The sequence below is a fragment of the Coregonus clupeaformis genome, chromosome 12 (assembly GCF_020615455.1).
Source record: "Coregonus clupeaformis isolate EN_2021a chromosome 12, ASM2061545v1, whole genome shotgun sequence".
NCBI classification, from domain to species: domain Eukaryota; kingdom Metazoa; phylum Chordata; class Actinopteri; order Salmoniformes; family Salmonidae; genus Coregonus; species Coregonus clupeaformis.
The window spans coordinates 32,133,745-32,151,327 of NC_059203.1; the positions used below are offsets into that span (position 1 = coordinate 32,133,745).

A 17,583-nucleotide genomic window follows, 5' to 3' on the forward strand; every position below is an offset into this window, starting at 1 on the left:
TTGTTGAAGATTAAAAAAGAATTTGGTGCATTTTTCCCCATATTCCATCCAGTTTGCTTTATTTTTATAATATATTACACTTGATCTTTCTTGAATAAGTTTCTCCATTTCTTTTTGTTTTTCCTCTAATTTATTCTGAGCCTCTATGTTACAGTTTTTATTGCCATCTATCTGTTCTGTTAGACTTTCTATTTCCTTTGTTAGTATGTACTCTTTTGACCTAAATTGCTTTTGTTTTCGAGATGAGTACTGAATTGCATGGCCTCTAAAGGCACATTTTAAAGGTGTCCCATACAATAAGGGGATTTGCTGTACCTATGTTATGTCGGAAAAAGTCAGTTATTAATTCCTTTGTCCTAGTTAAAAATACATGATCTTTGATTACATTTCCAATATCCTCGCCCACGTGGAAATTCAGTAAGAGTAATGTATATGCCAATTATATGATGGTCCGACTGCATTCTGTCCCCGATCAACACTTTTTAAACTTTTGGTGCCAACGACAATGAGATAAGAAAGAAGTCAAGACGACTAGCTTGATTGAGTCTCCGCCATGTACAGTGGGGAGAACAAGTATTTGATACACTGCCGATTTTGCAGGTTTTCCTACAAAAATTCCAGAAAATCACATTTTATGATTTTTAAGTAATTGATTTGCATTTTATTGCATGACATAAGTATTTGATCACCTACCAACCAGTAAGAATTCCGGCTCTCACAGACCTGTTAGTTTTTCTTTATGAAGCCCTCCTGTTTTCCACTCATTACCTGTATTAACTGCACCTGTTTGAACTAGTTACCTGTATAAAAAACACCTGTCCACACACTCAATCAAACAGACTCCAACCTCTCCACAATGGCCAAGACTAGAGAGCTGTGTAAGGACATCAGTGATAAAATTGTTGACCTGCACAAGGCTGGGATGGGCTACAGGACAATAGGCAAGCAGCTTGGTGAGAAGGCAACAACTGTTGGCGCAATTATTTGAAAATTGAAGAAGTTCAAGATGACGGTCAATCACCCTCGGTCTGGGGCTCCATGCAAGATCTCACCTCGTGGGGCATCAATGATCATGAGGAAGGTGAGGGATCAGCCCAGAACTACACGGCAGGACCTGGTCAATGACCTGAAGAGAGCTGGGACCACAGTCTCAAAGAAAACCATTAGTAACACACTACGCCGTCATGGATTGAAATCCTGCAAGGTCCCCCTGCTCAAGCCAGCGCATGTCCAGGCCCGTCTGAAGTTTGCCAATGACCATTTGGATGATCCAGAGGAGGAATGGGAGAAGGTCATGTGGTCTGATGAGACAAAAATATTTTTTTTTGGTCTAAACTCCACTCGCCGTGTTTGGAGGAAGAAGAAGGATGAGTACAACCCCAAGAACACCATCCCAACCGTGAAGCATGGAGGTGGAAACATCATTCTTTGGGGATGCTTTTCTGCAAAGGGGACAGGACGACTGCACCGTATTGAGGGGAGGATGGATGGGGCCATGTATTGCGAGATCTTGGCCAACAACCTCCTTCCCTCAGTAAGAGCATTGAAGATGGGTCGTGGCTGGGTCTTCCAGCATGACAACGACCCGAAACACACAGCCAGGGCAACTAAGGAGTGGCTCCGTAAGAAGCATCTCAAGGTCCTGGAGTGGCCTAGCCAGTCTCCAGACCTGAACCCAATAGAAAATCTTTGGAGGGAGCTGAAAGTCCATATTGCCCAGCGACAGCCCCGAAACCTGAAGGATCTGGAGAACGTCTGTATGAGGAGTGGGCCAAAATCCCTGCTGCAGTGTGTGCAAACCTGGTCAAGACCTACAGGAAACGTATGATCTCTGTAATTGCAAACAAAGGTTTCTGTACCAAATATTAAGTCCTGCTTTTCTGATGTATCAAATACTTATGTCATGCAATAAAATGCAAATACATTACTTAAAAATCATACAATGTGATTTTCTGGATTTTTGTTTTAGATTACGTCTCTCACAGTCGAAGTGTACCTATGATAAAAATTACAGACCTCTACTTGCTTTGTAAGTAGGGAAACCTGCAAAATTGGCAGTGTATCAAATACTTGTTCTCCCCACTGTATGTATGTATATATACATACATACATACATACATACATACATACACACACAAACACACACACACACACACACTAGAATAATAGTGAAGACATAAAACTATGAAATAACACATATGGAATCATGTAGTAACCAATAAAGTGTTAAACAAATCAAAATATATTTTATTTAGGAGATTCTTCAAATAGCCACCCTTTGCCTTGATGACAGCTTTGCACATTCTTGGCATTCTTTCAACAAGCTTCATGAGGTAGTCACCTGGAATGCATTTCAATTAACAGTTGTGCCTTCTTAAAAGTTAATTTGTGGAATTTCTTTCCTTCTTAATGCGTTTGAGCCAATCAGTTGTGTTGTGACAAGGTAGAGGGTTATAATCAAAGAGAAACGACAGTCTATCATATCTTTTAAGACATGAAGGTCAGTCAATAGGGAAAATGTCAAGAACATTGATAGTTTCTTCAAATGCAGTCGCAAAAACCATCAAGCGCTATGATGAAACTGGCTCTCATGAGGACCACCACAGGAAAGGAAGACCCAGAGTTACCTCTGATGCAGAGGATAAGTTAATTAGAGTTACCAGCCTCAGGCCCAAATAAATGCTTCACTGAGTTCAAGTCACAGACACATCTCAACATCAACTGTTCAGAAGGGACTGTGTGAACCAGGCCTTCATGGTCGAATTGTTGCAAAGAAACCACTACTAAAGGACACCAATAATAAGAAGAGTCTTGCTTGGGCCAAGAAACACGAGCAATGGATATTAGACCGTTGGAAATTTGTCCTTTGGTCTGGAGTCCAAATTTGAGATTTTTGGTTCCAACCTCCGTGTCTTTGTGAGACGCAGTGTGGGTGAGCGGATGATCTCCGCATGTGTAGTTCCCACCGTAAAGCATGGAGGAGGAGGTGTTATGGTGTGGGGTTGCTTTGCTGTCTGTGATTTATTTAGAATTCAAGGCACACTTAACCAGCATGGCTACCAAAGCATTCTGCAGCAATACGCCATCCCATCTGGTTTGGGCTTAGTGGGACTATCATTTGTTTTTCAACAGGACAATGACAACCACCTCCAGGCTGTGTAAGGGCTATTTGACCAAGAAGGAGAGTGATGGAGTGCTGCTTCAGATGACCTCCACAATCCCCCTACCTCAACCCAATTGAGATGGTTTGGGATGAGTTGGACGTACTGCCAAATTCTCTAAAACGACGTTGGAGGCAGCTTATGCTAGAGAAATTAACATTCAATTATCTGTCAATAGCTCTGGTGGACATTCCTGCAGTCAGCATGCCAATTGCACGCTCCCTCATCTTGAGACGTCTGTGGCATTGTGTTGTGTGACACAACTGCTCATTTTAGTGTCGTCTTTTATTGTCCCCAGCACAAGGTCCACCTGTGTAATGATCATGCTGTTTAATTAGCTGCTCGATATGCCACACCGGTCAGGTGGATGGATTATCTTGGCAAAGGATAAATGCTCACTGACAGGGATGTAAACAAATTTGTGCATATGGAACACTTCTGGGATCTTTTATTTCAGCTCATGAAACATGGGACCAACACTTTACATGTTGCGTACATTTTTTTGTTCAGTATAGTTCCTGGGTGAATGAGCTTACTCGATGACTTCAGTAGTATTCCCACTACTTGGCGCTAAGTTCCATATGTAACCATGCCATGTTCCTTTTTAGTAAAAGCTGCAATGTCTGCCGGGACACCCAAATAAGATCCCAATAAGACTCCCATATCAGAGCATTGGTTTTGCCGAACTGTACAACACCAAACTCGCACAATCTGTCATAATCACACAATTTCATACCCTGGAGCCTTTTTTGCAAATTAATTCTCACTCACATTCACTCTGAGGGAAAGAAATAAGAATACTCGTCTCGTTGCCGGCAGACGACGGCAATATCTGCAATTCAATTAACACTAGCATTTGAGATGCTATTGGAGCCTTTTCGGGAAATGGAGGGGAATGCACCATCACTTTGTCTAGTCTGGGGTATTCATTAGCTCCACGCACAAACACAACGCTGGGATAAATTGAATTATCCCGTCTCTAAAGGTCAAAGGAGCGCCGCATTGACGTCGGTGCCCCATCGGTCGGAAAAATGCACATTCTCCACAACTATTGAACCGTTTTTTTTTGCTGTTGAAATTCAAATGAGGGCTTGAGCTTGAGATTCTCATGAGACATTTCTGAGAAAGAGGGGGAGAAGGAAAAAGGGGGAGAAGTAGAGGAGAGAGACCTCTACTGGTTGACTTTCTGTCTCAAGGCACTATGGGTACAGGTCACAGAATTGCCACACTCCTAGCATGAGCTCACCTCTGTCTCCCCTGTTAGCCCTGCCAAAACCACATTAGTGTTTACAACAATGACCTGGTCGTAGAAGTAACCCCACAGAACACATAGTAGACTGAGCATGTTGAGTCAAGAGATACCAGAGAAAAGGTCTAAATCCCCCTAAAACAGTGTTAAACTAAACAGTGGGAGGAGATCAACTGATTGGTTTATTGCGATTCCTACTGGCTCACATGTGAAGACTTGAGGCCCTGTCCTGAAACAACCCCCAGCTTTAACCCAGAATATCTGAAGTATCAAGTCCACTCAAACCAAATGCTTCCACATAACATTTACAACCAGTCTTATCCATCAAAGATGACTGTCGACAGCCCATGAAAGAAGCAATACTATAAATGCATCCATTTGTTGCCTATATGGCATTTCTGCCTTGTTCTGCACATCCCCTTGTATCGTTTCATTATTGTGTTCGGCATTTCCGTTGTCACTACTAACACCATCTACTTTATTTGAGCACTTAGCTGAGAGGTATTCTAAGCTATTTTAACGGCTATCGGCAGCACAAATAATGCTGTCATATTTTCCAATCTCTTCTCAATCTCTTCTTGTGAAATAAGGGAAGGTATAGTGGGAATGATTGGCGGCCGCCGGGCGGGCTAGTCCCTTTGGGGTATTGGCGTAACATGGCAGATCATTTGCCTTGGCTGTTTGGGTAATATATTTACCCACTGCTGCTCTGGGCTGGAAATGCAGAGTGGAAGAAGCTCTTACGCTGTTGAGAAAGTAGCAAATAGAAATGTAATGACTAGAGCTGACCTAATTCCTCTTTTCTATGTGGCAGAGAATCGTGTCTGTTCTAGATCATCTTTATGTATCTGGACATTCCAGAATGTTTAATTTAAGCCCCTGGTCTCTCTCCTCTTCTACATGGGTACATAGAGAGGATTGCTCTACTCTCCTCCATCTCTTACTCCTCTCTTACTTCCTGCATTCTTGTCACTCATTGTCCCTCCTCTCATCCCCCGCCATCCCCCCCTCCTTATCTGTTTTCCTCCTTTGTGGGATAGTTCAGTTCTCTCTATCATTCGCCCTTCTCCAATGAAACACACACACACACACACGTTTACACTAGGCTCAACTTTGTTAATTACCCAGTCTTTGGTGTGGAAAGCATGGCTGAAAACAATATGTCCTAAGGAACTTGTCTCTCTCTGTCTGTTGTTTTGTTTTGTAAACCGTTCAATCCTCCCTCCTCCCTCTATTTTCCCTCCATCTGACTCTCATGGCTGTTGTTACTACTGGCCAGACTGGTTGGCCTGGCAGGCCTTCCACTTGGGACCAGTCAATCTAACGTACACATAATTTGACAGGTTCAAGATCAGTTACTGACTTTTTTTGGTATGTCTCGTAACATTCAACAGCCAAAGCAGACGTAGAAAGTCCTGTTAGAAAATTTGATAAACCTATTCTGCCCACTGATGCAGGAACATGCACAAACTGCTCTCCTCTTATAACAATAGAACTCTTTCAGCCTCACTGGTTATTTCGAAAAGCTATCTCTAGCTCTTCTCTCTCTCTCCCACCGCTGCTGTCTCACTTTAAAAAAATATTTTTCCCCCTGACTCACCATGTTTCTCCTATGCCTCTTTTTCTTTAGATTCTCTGTTCTCGTTTCCCCACTTCCCTTTTCTGTCTCTCTCTATCCGTCTTCCTCTTTCTGTCAATTCAATTTCAATTTAAGGGCTTTATTGGCATGGGAAACATATGTTAACATTGCCAGAGCAAGTGAAGTAGATAGTAAACAAAAGTGAAATAAACAAATATAAACAGGAAACATTACACTCAGAAGTTCCAAAAGAATAAAGACATTTCAAATGTCATATTATGTCTATATACAGTGTTGTAACAATGTGCAAATAAATATGGGTTGTATTTACAATGGTGTTTGTTCTTCACTGGTTGCCCTTTTCTTGTGGCAACAGGTCAAACATATTGCTGCTGTGATGGCACACTGTGGTTTTTCATCCAGTAGATAAGGGAGTTTATCAAAATTGAGTTTGTTTTCATATTCTTTGTGGATCTCTGTAATCTGAGGGAAATATGTGTCTCTAATATGGTCATACATTTGGCAGGAGGTTAGGAAGTGCAGCTCAGTTTCCACCTCATCTTGTGGGCAGTGTGCACATAGCCTGTCTTTTCTTGAGAGCCATGTCTGCCTACGGCGGCCTTTCTCAATAGCAAGGCTATGCTCACGGAGTCTGTACATAGTCAAAGCTTTCCTTAAGTTTGGGTCAGTCACAGTGGTCAGGTATTCTGCCACTGTGTACTCTCTGTTTAGAGCCAAATAGCATTCTAGTTTGCTCTGTTTTTTTGTTAATTCTTTCCAATGTGTCAAGTAATTCTCTTTTTGTTTTCTCATGATTTGGTTGGGTCTAATTGTGGTGTTGTTGTTGTTGTCCTGGGGCTCTGTGGGGTCTGTTTGTGTTTGTGAACAGAGCCTCAGGACCAGCTTACTTAGGGGACTCTTCTCCAAGTTCATATCAGCCCCTAGTAGATCCCCTAGTAGGCTTTGTTATGAGTGAATATTAATCAAAATAAACACTTTGACTGCGCTAGTTACGCATGTAGCTTTCATGGTCTGCTTGGAAGCACCGCACGCTCCACCTGATATACAGAGAGCAGACCCCGAAACTACATGCTTAACTAGCGCAGTCAAAGCGTTTATTTTTATGAATATTCACTCATAGTAATAGACTGCACGCACGCACTCAATCGATCAATCGTGTGTGGTGAAAGATCGGCTGCGTTTACACAGGCACCCCAATTATTTTACCACTAATTGGTTTATTTGACCAATCAGATATTTTGCCCATAATTGGGCAAAATATCCGAATTGGGCGCGATGGACAGAGGGGGAGGGCGCGATGGACAGAGGGGGAGGGCGCGATGGACAGAGGGGGAGGGCGCGATGGACAGAGGGGAGGGCGCGATGGACAGGGGGAGAGGGCGCGATGGACAGGGGGAGAGGGCGCGATGGACAGGGGGAGAGGGCGCGATGGACAGGGGGAGAGGGCGCGATGGACAGAGGGATGGAGAGCGATGGACAGAGGGATGGAGAGCGATGGACAGAGGCAGTGAGATGGACAGAGCGTGTAGGGGGGGCCTTGAGGAGATGCTTGGGGGGCTTCATGCTGCTGCACACTGGGGCTGTGTTCAGTCATTGGAAAACTTGGTTATCCTTCTTCCCTTCTTCCAAGGCTTTTAGGGGCGGGGCGGTACGGATGCGACACCTGTTGTGCACGACTTGCATTCCTATCTGCAACATCTCATAACGTTTCATCACACTGAATGTAACCCCAGTCTGTCTTTTTAACACTGTCCCCGATTCAGAGGTTGCAGAAGGGGAGTGAGGTGGGGGTGGAGCAGTGTGTAACCTACTACCTCCCCTTCACCCCCTCCACTATCCCAGATTCTGGGAATTCTAGACCGGGCAGAGACAACTGGAGCCTTTGAGGCCGAGAGAGCCTGTCTTTATACATACCCACGTGTACAAACACACACATCGATGTGCTCAATGTCCCGTCCGTCACCACATAATCCTGTTTACCTCTGAAAACAATTGTGTGGAGGATGTGAAGGAGGGTGGATTCTGTTTGATGTAGTGCCCTCCATCTGTCTATGAGTCCTAGAGTGGTAGCTGTCACCCCCTAGTAGATCCAACCTACACTCCTCCCCCAGCTCACACAACAAAGCACACACATTTTTACACATGCATGTCTCATCCTCATGCAAAACTGCCTCTAGGAAGAATTACTCTGTCAGTGGTACTCAAGTTATGTTTTACAGCTGATGTAGCCCTGGGAAATAGGGTGAAGTTGACCCTAGTTTTTTGCAAGGTGCATCCTCTAAATCCTGATCTGCGATCAGCTCCTTGACGATTAATGTAAAAAATAAGTCAACATTTCTCTAGACCTGCACTCAAGTTTACTTTGGCAGAGCACAGAAGCAAGGGCACAACGCTGGTCCTCAACTAAAGTGATTTACATTGGCATTAAAATAACTCCTGAGTTATTTTTATGCCCCCCAGTCCTGCCAGTCAGCTCTTCCCCTTGCAGAGTTTGCCTTATGGAACAGAGTTTTCTATCAGACCATGCACTGTTAGATTACTGATCCTGTTTACTGACACTGACTATCCATTTACTGCTGTGAATAATGCTAGAGGGCTAGACAATCTGGACCCTTTCTTTCTAAAATTAGCCGCCAAAATTGTCGCAACCCCTATTACTAGCCTGTTCAACCTCTCTTTCGTATCGTCTGAGATCCCCAAATATTTGAAAGCTGCCGCGGTCATCCCCCTCTTCAAAGGGGGTGACACTAGATCCAAACTGTTACAGACCTATATCCATCCTACCCTGCCTTTCGAAAGTATTTGAAGGCCAAGTTAACAAACAGATCACCGACCACTTCGAATCCCACCGTACCTTCTCCGCTATGCAATCTGGTTTCCGAGCTGGTCATGGGTGCACCTCAGCCACGCTCAAGGTCCTAAAAGATATAATAACCGCGATTGATAAAAGACAGTACTGTGCAGCCGTCTTCATCGACCTGGCCAAGGCTTTTGACTCTGTCAATCACAGCATTCTTATTGGCAGACTAAATAGCCTTAGTTTCTCAAATGACTTCCTCGCCTGGTTCACCAACTACTTTTCAGATAGAGTTCAATGTGTCAAATCGGAGGGCCTGTTGTCTGGACCTCTGGCAGTCTCTATGGTGGTGCCGCAGGGTTCAATTCTCGGGCCGACTCTATTCTCTGTGTATATCAATGATGTCGCTCTTGCTGCTGGTGACTCTCAGATCCACCTCTACACAGACGACACTATTTTGTATACATCTGGCCCTTCATTGGACACTGTGTTAACAAACCTCCAAACGAGCTTCAATGCGATACAACACTCCTTCTGTGGCCTCCAACTGCTCTTAAACGGTAGTAATGCTCTTCAATCGAACGCTGCTTGCACCTGCCCGCCTGACTATAATCACTACTGTCGGCGGGTCTGACTTAAAATATGTGGACAAGTACAAATACCTAGGTGTCTGGTTAGACCGTAAACTCTCCTTCCAGACTCACATTAAGCCTCTCCAATCCAAAGTTAAATCTAGAATCGGCTTCCTGTTTCGCAACAAAGCCTCCTTCACTCATGCTGCTAAACATGCCCTCGTAAAACTGACTATCCTACCGATCCTTGACTTCGGCGATGTAGCTAACTAGCAAGCTAGCATCCATTAACACACAATTTAGCACCAATACTTGGTTACAACAAACTGCCAAGAGTGTGTTAGCACACTAAACAGATAATTCATGTCCGTGTCTAGTTCCTTTCATAACGCATAACGCAGCAAAAATTAAACGTTGGGTAGCAGCACATTAACATTGGAAACAGCTCTCCACCGTTGCTAATCGTTACCAGTAGCTACCCGCTAGCTAGCTAGCCTCGTGCTTCGATACTAACCTACAATTACCTACGGAAACCTACAATAACAACAATACTAACCTATAATAAATACAATACCTAACTACAACTAACTACCTACCTACGATCTAATACATGGTTAAGCTTTACTCAACACCATATGAGAAGCTTACCTCCTGCTTACCTCCAGCTAGAGAAAAACACAACCTCATCCCATGTCCTCTCAGTCTAGAGCTGATATGTTGAAGAGGCTCTGACACGCACGTACCAAGAAAAAAATATATATATATAGACGCACAGCCATATCTGCTAACTGGCTGGGCTGGCACTGCATTTATTAGTTTAGCTTTCCCCTCTTGGCAGAAAGCCAGGTCCTTATTTAAATGCAGGTGGAGCTGCCTGCCAGCGCGTTTCTCTTGTCTGCCTACAGATGCTCTCCTTTTTCTTTCTGTCTATCTCTCACACGCTGCTTCTCCCTCTCCACGGCACATTCATCTTGTCCAGACTTTCATTTGTGGAAATTCAATGACACAAATCCCCCTTTACCTAGTTGCTACTGGAGCCGCCATGGTTTGCAATGCCACACTTACTTCTGCACACCTCCGCCCACTGTAGATGGCGAAAAGGGGGTGGAAATTGCTGTGCATTTTAATCGTTCACTTTTTGGTTTGGAAAAAGGCTAATTTTCCCCCTGAATCTTCCTCCAATGTACGCACACACACACACACACACACACACACACACACACACACACACACACACAGCCATTGGTAAACTGAGCATACTTCCTCCGTGCATCCTTGGGGACTGATTGACAGATAGGCCAACCCCTCAATCACTCTCCAGAGGAAAACGGAAGATAAGGGAAGGAAGAAATAAAATTCCTCATTCTTCCTTCCCTCCTTCTCCTCTGCTTGATTTTCTCTGTCTCATGTTTTTGTCCCCCCCCCCATCGTTTCTCATCTTTCCCAATTCAGTTCAGTCATAAAATACTCCTCCGCCGACACTTTCATAGTCAAGGTGAAATTGAGCCGGGCCTCTGAGAGTTGCTGCAAACAATTTGGCATAATCAACATTTACAGGAGAACTAATGTCCCGGTATCGCTAGAACTTGATTGGCCTGTCAAGCAGCGCAGAGGCGAGCCAGCTCAAAGCTCTCTGCCATCATTGTCACTGGAGGACACCCAAAAGAAAGGGAAAATACTCCTTGTCCATTACTTCCACTCCCCCGTCAATCAATCCCCACCTCCCTCCTCTCCCATCAATCCCCCCGTCCCTTCTTCCTCTCTCTATCTTGTATCTTGTGGATCTTCTGTGCCATGGGAATCCAACTCTTGGGGCATTGTGGTTACACATGAAATGGGATTAAGTTAAATTAATGTATGGGAGCCGATTGAGTGCTGGCACATGTCACAATATGAGCGTCTCTTCATTTTGAAGCATTAGCGAATATGATGATCGAAGGGGGGGGTTGGAATTAGGGCTAAGCGCCGCTAAATCTAGTCAATCCCACGCCCACACCGGGAATAGCAAAGTGGGTCCTGGAACGTCAACTGATTGGTTTGGATGGGAAGCAGATAAATAGCATGTGACTGCTGGGAGTGGATGACAGAGTTGGGTGGGCGAGCTAGCGAGAGAAGCTTTGGCTGGAGTGGATGACTGGGTTGGGTTGGCTGGAGTGAATGACTGGGTTGGGAGGGGCGAGTTAGCGAGAGAAGCTTTGGCTGGAGTGGAAAAGGGGTTTTGCGTTGTTGGAGCCGCAACAACAATGACAACAACAGCATTGAATCTCTCTGAGGTGTGTGGTATACGTGTCTCGACTCTCGATCCATCTCATTCATTCATTTTCTTCTTGCTTGTATTGTACTCTACATCCTGATTGCAGCTGACTCATTGTTTTTACTCTACCTCCCTCAGGGTATCAAACATGTTTTGGCCATCAGAGAGCTGCAGATCTGCCACAGAGTAAAAGCGAACCATGCCTCGATGCTATTGGCAGAACAAGGCTCTTATTGGGAGAAGAGTGGGATGCTGGGTAGTTTCCTGATACCGCATACCGCAACCCACACACTGAGAGTCCTGGGAGGGAGCAGACCTGGATACAAATTGCGTGGTTTCAATAGTTTTATAGTCACACACCGGAAAAGTATAGTGAAATTAGTTGTTTTACAGGGTCAGCCATAGTAGTACGGCGCCCCTGGAGCAAATTAGGGTTAAGTGCCTTGCTCAAGGGCACATCAACATATTTTTCACCTTGTCTGCACAGGTATTCGAACCAGCGACCTTTCGGTTACTGGCCAAATGCTCTAACCACTAGGCTTGCTGCCGCATGTAGGGCGCCCCTTCTGCCGATTTTCTAAGCAGACCATCTCCGAACCTTCACGATACTGTTGAACATATTAAATATTAAGGGGCTGGATGTTGTGTGTCTTAAACTCATTGCAGTGTGACTCATTATTGTACCGTGCATTTGGTAATCCTCCTGTGGCTCTCGCTAGCTATCTTCCTTCATACTGTGGTCACGGATATGACTTTGCATAATTTATTCATCTGGGTAGGTGAATGCCCTCTTAACCTTTGTCTAAATTTAGCAGTGCATCTCGTCTGATTTTAGGCTCTCAGGCTGATGCATAATCAATAGGAAATGTTCCATCGCGACTCATAATGTGTTTTTTGCCTTTCAGGGCTCCCACCTGTGCCACTGTGGATGATGCTCTGGATGACAACTCCGAACACAGAGAGAAAGACACCGGATCAATAGGAGCTTTCCTCCCCTTCTCCTCTGTCCATCCACCCTCCTTCCAGGGGAATATAAGCTAGAATATAAACAGACACGGACTAGGTGCCGGAGTGAACCCACCTCCCCCATCCCTTCCCCCAGCCTTGCCTCCCGCAAACCCCAGATATGTGGCCCCTAATGAGGTCACTCGCTGCCCCACGCCTGAGGAACCTGCTCCTTCTGGGGATGCTGGTCCTCTTGGCGGTCCCATCCCGTACCAGAGGTCAACCCCAGCCCTTCAAATCCTTTTCCCCACCAGACTGGGGGCTGACACACCTGGCCATCCACAACAAGACAGGTGAGGTCTACGTCGGCACGGTCAACTGGATTTTCAAACTCTCCAGCAACCTTACCAAGCTGCGGAGCCACATGACTGGACCTGTGGTGGACAACGAGAAGTGCTATCCCCCGCCCAGCGTCCAGTCGTGCCCCCACGACCTTGCCCAGACCAGCAACGTCAACAAGCTGCTTCTCATCGACTACGCCCAGAACCGGCTCATTGCCTGTGGGAGCACCTCCCAGGGAATCTGCCAGTTCCTCAGGCTGGACGACCTGTTCAAACTGGGTGAGCCGCACCACCGTAAGGAGCACTACCTGTCCAGCGTGACCGAGTCTGGCACCATGTCCGGGGTCATCATCACCTCCTCCCACGGCCCCGCCAGCAAGCTCTTCATCGGTACACCCATTGATGGCAAGTCCGAGTACTTCCCCACACTCTCCAGCCGCAAGCTGATGTCCAACGAGGAGAACGCTGACATGTTCAGCTTCGTCTATCAGGATGAGTTTGTCTCCTCGCAGCTCAAGATCCCTTCGGACACTCTCAGCAAATTCCCCGCCTTTGATATCTACTATATCTACGGCTTCAGCAGCGAACAGTTTGTCTACTACCTGACCATGCAGCTGGACACTCAGCTCACCTCGCCTGATGCCTCCGGCGAACAGTTCTTCACCTCCAAGATCGTCCGCCTCTGCGTGGACGACCCCAAGTTCTACTCGTATGTGGAGTTCCCCATCGGCTGTACAAAGGACGGGGTGGAGTATCGTCTAGTCCAGGATGCCTACCTCAGCCGGCCCGGCAAGCAGTTGGCCGACTCCTTAGGAATTTCCGAAGACGAGGACATCCTGTTCACTGTGTTCTCACAGGGCCAGAAGAACCGGGCCAAGCCGCCCAAGGAGTCAGCCCTGTGCCTGTTCACGCTGCGCCGCATCAAGGAGAAGATCAAGGAGCGCATCCAGTCCTGCTACCGGGGAGAGGGGAAGCTCTCACTACCCTGGCTGCTCAACAAGGAACTGGCCTGCATCAACTCAGTGAGTCCCGCGGCCCTCCTAACACTACTGATCTCTTTATCTGATTCTATCTGATTCTCTGATTCAGTTCTGCTATGCCTGCATCACATCAACTAAGTGAGTCTTGCGGCCCTCTGAACACATTTACATTTGAGTCATTTAGCAGACGCTCGTATCCAGGGCGACTTAGTTAGTGCATTCATCTTAAAATAGCTAAGTGGGACAACCACTTATCACAGTCATAGCAAGTACATTCTTCCTCTCAAGAAGTTATCAGCAAAGTTAGTGGTAGAAGCAGATAAAAATGATTCAATTCTGATATGTCCCACAAATTCAATTCACTTATATTCCTATTATGTATTTTCAGAGAGCATTGAACAGAAGGCCTAAGCTCTGTAATGGCAAACCTTGTGGTTAGGCAAGGGATAGTCTCACTGAACATCTGTCAAACTTGAAGAGACCGTAGTTACAGCTAGTATTCAATTGTCAGTATTTTGCCTCAGATGTTGGCGATGGATACATGCATAGCCTATACAATGCATGCACATATAAACACATAGCTAGTAGTGATGGGGGAGAAAATCGATAGTTGCATATCGCAATTTTATTTTGGACGATATTATATAGCTACTTTGACTGACTTGATAAAAAAAATATAAATAGCTTGTTCTCCATCTTTTTAAGTAGTGAGCCAACATGTTTTCAGCACTTTCATTTCCATGACTGATCAAAACTCATTTTCTCATGCTCTTTCATCTCTCTCCAGGAAAAATATAGTGAGCAATATGTTTGGAACATCAAATCCCAATATCGAATTGGAATGCATATAGAATCGTGAGAATCGCAATACATATCGTATCGGCATCTAAGTATGGTGATAATATAATATCGTATCGTGAGGTCCCTGGCAATTCAATATATATCGTATCGCCATCTAAATATGGTCATAATATCGTATCGTGAGATCCCTGGCCATTCCCAGCCCCAGTATCCTCTAGAGCTATTGGCAACATCTGTGCCCTGTTGAAATATACTACAGTGATACTGTAATACTACTACAATACTACAACAGGCTATACATTAGAATTCCATACAATTAAACGTTAGTCTACTGACCTCAGACATTGGGCTTTGCCTTGGGCCTTCCTCAACACCTCTCTGCCATGATGCTGGCATTTAGGTTCAGTCCCCTTCGACTACTTCTCCCTGGGGCCATCTGTAGAACAGTGGTAATTAGCGAGAGGAGGTGCGACGTGTCTTGACTGAACCCGGTTCCCACTCTCACCCTGCTTTGTACCTGGAACCTACGAGTGCTTTGATTTAGTCCAACAGGGACATCATTAGCCCTTTCCCCGGAATTTGTGAAATGTCACTCAAATCAGTGGCTGAGGCACGCACACACAAACACAGACACTAATTCATTGAGAGAGGGTTGATCGGGTGCTGTCTGCAGTGCTAGGCCCCTCAGGGAAGGTGGAGGCTTGGCTGGGGTTCCCCCACTGATCAACTGTGCATGGCGTTACGGAGCACACACACCACACCAGGCTGAGATTAATGCAATACACAGTCCATCTCGCACGCTCACTCACTCTCTCTCGGTGTGTACAGCTGTACACCTTATATTGTCATAATGGTGTTGAAATGAGTACAGCTGTACACCTTATATTGTCATAATGGTGTTGAAATGAGTACAGCTGTACACCTTATATTGTCATAATGGTGTTGAAATGAGTACAGCTGTACACCTTATATTGTCATAATGGTGTTGAAATGAGTACAGTAGCAGCATGTTACTCTTTATTACAGTTCATTAGCAAGAGTGCACAGGTGCTAGAAAGAAAGAGCACAGGATGGAAGCTACAATCTATCTGCACTGTTAAAGCTGATCTACCCCCCCCAAAACAAAAAAAAACAAAAAAAAAAACAGAAAGAGCACAGGAGAGGGAGACCGAAAGAGGGAAAGAAGGTTGTGAATAGCCTAGTTGAGTAACCCAGTATGTCCTCTCTCAACCTAGAAAGAACGAGAGGGAGAGAGAAGAAGAGAGAGGGAGTTGTGAATGGCCCAGTTGAGGCACTCAGCTGTAGTTGATTTCCTGTCCTCCTGTTCCCCCTTTCCTTTTCAACTCCTCTTCTCTCTCTGTTCCCCCATTTAGCATTATTTGGACAATTTTGGAAATGGGCTATGGCTTTCTGCGTACAAATGTCCTGTCCTCATGCACAGCATTAACTCAGAAGGATAACTCTTATCCAAAGCCAGTTTCTGTGACTCTCTCCCACATAACGCCCCACAATCAGTCACACAGCTCTCCTGCCCTGGTGAGAAACGTGATGTAATGGCTTCTTAGTTAAGTCGATAGGCTAGCCCTTGACCCCTGGTGACCCTAGGTCAGGCTTAGGTCAATGTGGACTCATTTGAGTAAAAGTCATCCTCTAAGCACAGGTCTTGAATCAGCATTCCGCTCCCCCACTCTTTTAACCTCAACCATCGAAAACCTTAGATCTGGAGGTGATTTAATCCAATTGCTCCGTGAGGGGGAGAGAGGGAGGGAGAGAGAGGGGGGGTGATAGACTGGGAAAGCAAGTGGATGGAGGATAATGAGAGCGAGATGGCGCGAGAGAGAGAGGGAAGAAATAGTGAGCTAGAGAGAAATAGCCCTAGAAAGAGAGCAGGAACAAGCCTTTGCTGCCTGTAGCTGCTGAGAAAAGGGGAGAGAAGAAGTAGAGATTGCAGACGGAGAGAGAGAAAAATAATGATGGTTAGATAGCAACAGAACACCTGTACTGGCCATGTGTCTCCCAGCAGCTACACAGAAGCAGGAGGAGAGGAGATGATTGAACGCATGCTCCAGTACAAATAATATTGGTGTCCGTCACCCTGCGCTGGGCTGTCACCTTCACTGCAGCGACTTTCCATCATCAACAAGTTCACAGGGAGGCACTTTCTACCATTACCCCTGACCCGCCACGCCAGCCAGTGGTTGGTAGCATCGCAGATGAATCTCCGCGTCAGGGGACATCTTGGTGTGTATGCCTTTCAGTAAGTGAATAGGAGGAGAATAAGAATGGTGGAGAATACCCGTTAGTATTGTTACTGTAGTGATTTGTGTGCATGTGCACACGCTCATGGAGTCTGTAATAGACTAACACAATACAAGACTACAACTCAATCCTTTCATCCATTTCTCACCCTCTTTTTCTCTCGGTCCTCATTTTTGTCATTCATTCAAAAGTGTGTTTGTATGGTATTTTTACATTTAAGTCATTTAGCAGACACTCTTATCCAAAGAGACTTACAGTAGGGAGTGCATAATTTTTCATACTTTTTTCGTACTGGTACGCCGTGGGAATTGAACCCACAACCCTGGCGCTTGCCATGCTCTACCAATTGAGCTACACGGGACAAATTTCAGCATGTGTTTGTGTTTGTCGCTATGTTCTTTTGACTTTGTGTGTGTATATGCTATCACATCACTATTAAACTGAGATCTCCTCAAAGTGAGAGTGGATGTATACCTCCTCCTCTCCCCGTGCAGCGTGTCTCTGGAGTGTGATAGTGCTGCAGATTAGCCTTTTTATGGGTTAAATTACTTCCGTTCCGCCTCCACTCCTGAGAGCCCATACAAAAGACAAAGAATACGTCCCAAATGGCACCCTGTTCCCTAT

At 45.4% G+C, this 17,583-nt stretch overlaps 1 protein-coding gene across 1 annotated transcript in view; it reads left to right on the forward strand.

Annotated features, from left to right (window-relative positions):
• Positions 1–17,583, forward strand: part of LOC121551550 (plexin-A1-like) — a 347,386-nt gene that overhangs the window by 45,603 nt on the left and 284,200 nt on the right. The window contains exon 2 of the mRNA XM_045223805.1: positions 12,539–13,941. Within this exon, the coding sequence (XP_045079740.1) occupies positions 12,760–13,941 (1,182 nt within the window). The 5' untranslated portion in view covers positions 12,539–12,759. The remainder of the gene's footprint in view (positions 1–12,538; positions 13,942–17,583) is intronic.